Source organism: Myotis brandtii, unplaced genomic scaffold (genome assembly GCF_000412655.1).
Source record: "Myotis brandtii unplaced genomic scaffold, ASM41265v1 scaffold40, whole genome shotgun sequence".
In the NCBI taxonomy this organism is placed as follows: domain Eukaryota; kingdom Metazoa; phylum Chordata; class Mammalia; order Chiroptera; family Vespertilionidae; genus Myotis; species Myotis brandtii.
The window spans coordinates 783,887-788,339 of NW_005365372.1; the positions used below are offsets into that span (position 1 = coordinate 783,887).

At 40.2% G+C, this 4,453-nt stretch overlaps 1 protein-coding gene across 1 annotated transcript in view; it reads left to right on the plus strand.

The window, feature by feature from the left end:
* The first annotated feature begins 6 nt into the window (after positions 1-6).
* Positions 7-4,453, plus strand: part of RPS6KA6 (ribosomal protein S6 kinase, 90kDa, polypeptide 6) — a 174,662-nt gene continuing 170,215 nt past the window's right edge. The window contains exon 1 of the mRNA XM_005873234.2: positions 7-328. Coding sequence (XP_005873296.1) covers positions 251-328 — 78 coding nt within the window. The 5' untranslated portion in view covers positions 7-250. The remainder of the gene's footprint in view (positions 329-4,453) is intronic.

Consider the following 4,453-nt stretch of genomic DNA (forward strand, 5'->3'; position numbering starts at 1 on the left):
GGAGGTGGGGGTGAGCGGAGCCCAGCGGCAGCTCCAGGAGAGACAGCGCGGAGTTGTCTTCTCTATGGGGAGCAGCAGCCTGTGGCGGAGGTGACCTCTGGCTCCCAGCCTCGGAGGGACCCAGTGGCTAGAGTAGCGGTCGCTGCAGGCGGGGCTGGAAGGTCCTGGCGGCGGCAGGAAAGCTCTACAGACAGGATGCACAGCGGGGCCGGTGGTCGGCAGCTCCTGTTCCTGTGCTTCTGAAGGGGTGATGCTACCATTCGCTCCTCAGGAGGAGCCCTGGGATCAAGACATGGAGGTGTTTGGTGGCGGCGCGAGCAGCTGCGAGGTTAGTGTGGTGGCCGAGGGGGGCTGGAGCCACCCTCCTCCTTCCCTCCGGATCCTGGCGGGGACTCCAGAAAGAAGGGGCGTGGGGCTGGGGAGCAGGGTGCCCAAGCAAGCCCTCTGGAGGCTGCAGGAGGGTTAAACAAGCGCTGTCCCAACTGTGCCTTCCCTCAGAGCAGGCAGGGACTAGCTGGCAGGCTCAGTTGTAGAGAGATTGCCTGCTTCGCTGGCTACTCTGGAGTTGCGACTAAGTTTCTGCACTTAGCGATCTAGAGTGGGACTAGGGGATGAGCCAGGTGTCGCGCTGGGTTCGCAAGTCTCTCTGCACTCGCTGGGAACACTTTGGGGGACAGCTGCTAACTTCAGCTCTCTGTTGAAGCGTGGGTGTTTTAGGAACCCAGGGCAACAAAAACACCAAGTTGACTAAGTAATTGGGGACATTTGCAACTAGGGATGAGTGCGCCTTTCTTACTTGTTTTTTTCATTTCTGTGTGGCTTGTGTCTTTTTTGTAACAACCCCAGTGTCGATTAACTGGAAGCCAGATTTCTTAATCTACATTCAGGTGATGTTCTACTGCATCCTCTGTGGTCCCCTCTTTCCACCGCCCCCTTTCCTCCACCCCTTCTTTCTGCCTTTCACAATTGTTGTCCACGCCGCCCCATTGTTCCATAAAAGACACATAGTAAACTCCAGCCCTTATATAATGTATCTTTGGTAAGACAGCGAGATTTAACCATAATATTTTGGTTCTCCTCTCTTCCTGCTCCTCTTCTGAAACTGTTGTGGTTGAACTTTGATCAGCTGTGCAGTGAGAACTTAGATGTGCACAGGTACTTCGCTTTCTTGTTGTTTGTTTGTTTGTTTGTTGTTGTTGTTGCTATTTAAAGCAGGCAGCATTTAAGCACAATAACTACACTTTTGGGATAGAAAGTCAGATCTGATAACTTAATTGATTGACAGCCTAGTACTACAGTAGAGGCCACCATAGACCTTCTAAAAATACTTGAATGCCAAACTGACTCCCAATAGGGTCTTTTGAGGAAGAACTTGAAATCCTCAGTGTCTCAAGGTGCAAATATGTCTTTAAGTATCACTCCATCCTTAAAAATACACTTTGGACTCTTGTTTGTTTAACTCATTCTTTTTTCCTTTCAAATTTCCAACTGAACTGGGTTAAAATTACATGCCAGAGTAACATTTAACAAGAATGTAGTAGAAACACATTCAGTTGTCTAAAGTTGAGTCCTCTCTACTTATAGGGAATATTTTACTACAGAATTAAGCAATTCCCAAATACATTTAATATTCTACATCTATTAAGAACAGGACAAATGAAGAGGGGTTCATTTCTTTTTGGGATGTAGGGATGTTTTATACTTCCAAGAATTTTCTGCCAGACTATTCAAGAGCAGATATTACTGTTTTATTCATGTATGTAATCTACTGACATAGACTCAGGTGACTGGTTTACAAGACCACTTGAATAAGGATGGGGTGCGGGCTGGGTAGCCTTTCACATGCCTACTATTTTATTATTTTTTGTTAACTTTTACTGTATAAGTGTTTTCTTTCTTTATTTTTATTTTAAGTGTTTTCTATTGTAATTACCACACATGGTTTTTTATTGTTTGCAGTATGTTTTAGATATAGTAGAGATTTAACAATGGGTCTTTCTACCTCAGAAATTTGGAAAACTACTCCAGTGGAAATTGTTAATCTGTATGAAGTAAAATGAAAGGTGAAGGTAATGTGGTGAAGATAGTATTTCTGCATTCTTTGCCTAAAACAGTTATGATTATGTAGATTTAACCCTGCAAGTGAGTTAATTCAAATATTCTAGGTGAAAACTAAATGCTACATATAAACAGGCCTGCTTAGTATTTAGTAGAAGTTTTTGTTGTTATTTGTTTATAATGGTATTCCTTTGAGAATTTATATTTATTCTAATTACATGTTTGTTGATGTTGACTTTAGAAATGTTAATCTTTGAGCATGAGCTTTGCGGCCTTCAATTGTGATAGTTTTGGGGACTAAGGTTGCTTTCATTGTAACTACATATTTTGAAAATATGTTGACATTCTTAAATAAAACCTAAGAATCTATTAATTTTAATGTGAAAGGAAGTAATTTCTGTGTGTGTTGAATCATGATAAAATTAAAGATTATATACACTATCATATATTATGGAGTCTTTTCTAATATATTTTATCTGTCTTGTTTCATGGGTCATTGTTAACCTTTGAATTATCATTCAGAAGTGTGAAAATTGGTTGTTTGAGACTTAACATGTTTTCCCACAGGAAAAATTATTAAGGGTAGTTACATTTTCAGACCAGTGCACAATCGAGAGGTATAATGATGAAGAGCTTAAACACTGTAGAATTGCTCTATGGAAAAATGTGTTGGAGGTTTCAAACAAGAACTAGCTTGGTTCCAGTGAGAAGTGGATAATGGCCTGAAAAGGAAATATGGGCTCTGTTGGCTACTGGAAAAAAGGTTCATAGGTCGATGCTCAACCACTGAGGTACACTGGAACTGGCTGTACCACAGCTTTTTTATCTACTCATCTACTGATGGGCACTTGGACTGTTTCCAGATCTTAGCTATTGTAAATTGCATTGCTATGAATGTAGGGTTGCACACAATTTTTCTGATTGGTGTTTCGGATTTCTTAGGACATTTTCCCAGAAGTGGGATCACTGGGTCAAATGGCAGTTCTATATTTAATTTTTTGAGGACACTCCATACTGTCTTCCATAATGGCTGCACCAGTGTGTATTCCCACCAGCGGTGTACTAGGGTTCCCTTTTCTACACATCCTCGCCAGCACTTGTCATTTGTTGAGTTGTTGATGGTAGCCATTCTGGCAGGTGTGAGGTGATACCTCATATGGTTTTAATTTGCATCTCTCTGATGATCAGCGAATTTGAACATTTTTCAAATGTCTCTTGGCCATCTGTATGTCCACTTTGGAGAAGGGTCTATTTAGGTCCTTTGCCCATTTTTTAATTGGATTGTTTGTCTTCTTTTTGTTAAGTTGTAAAACTGATTTCCTTATATATTTTGGAAATTATCCACTCATTGGATGTATCATTGGCAAATATGATCTTTCATGCAGTGGTCTCTATTTTCATTTTGTTGATGTTATCTTTTGCTGTGCAGAAGCTTTTTATTTCAATGTAGTACCATTTGTTTATTTTCTCCTTAGTTACCTTTGCCCTAGGACAGTGATGGCGAACCTATGACACGCGTGTCAGAGGTGACACGCGAACTCATTTTTTTGGTAGATTTTTCTTTGTTAAATGGCATTTAAATATATAAAATAAATATCAAAAATATAAGTCTTTGTTTTACTATGGTTGCAAATATCAAAAAATTTCTATATGTGACACGGCACCAGAGTTAAGTTAGGGTTTTTCAAAATGCTGACACGCTGAGCTCAAAAGGTTCGCCATCACTGCCCTAGGAGATGTATTGGTAAACATATTGCTATGACAGATGTCTGAGATTTTGCTGCTTATAGTTTCTTCTAAGATTTTTATGATTTCACAACTTACTTTTAAGACTTTTATCCACTTTGAGTTTATTCTTCTGTATGGTGTAAATTGGTGGTCTAGTTTCATTTTTTTTGCATGTATCTGTCCAATTTTCCCAACACCATTTATTGAAGAGACTCTCTTGACTCCATTGTGTGTTCTTGCCTTCATTGTCAAATATTAATTGAGCATTATGGCTTAGGTCGATTTCTGGGTTCTCTGTTCTGTTCCATTGATCTATATGCCTGTTCTTGTGCCAGTACCAGGCTGTTTCGAATACAGTGGCTTTGTAGTATAACTTGATATCTGGTATTGTTATTCCTTGAACTTTGTTTTTCTTTCTCAAGATTGCTATGGCTATTCGGGTTTTTTTTTTTTTGGTTCCATAAAAATTTTTGTAGTGTTTGTTATAGATCTGTGAACTATGCCATTAGTATTTTTTAAAATATATTTTATTTATTTTTTACAGAGAGGAAGGGAGAGGGATAGAAAGTTAGAAACATCGATCAGCTGCCTCCTGCACACTCCCCTATTGGGGATGTGCCTGCAACCAAGGTACAGGCCCTTGACCGGAATCGAACCCGGGACCCTT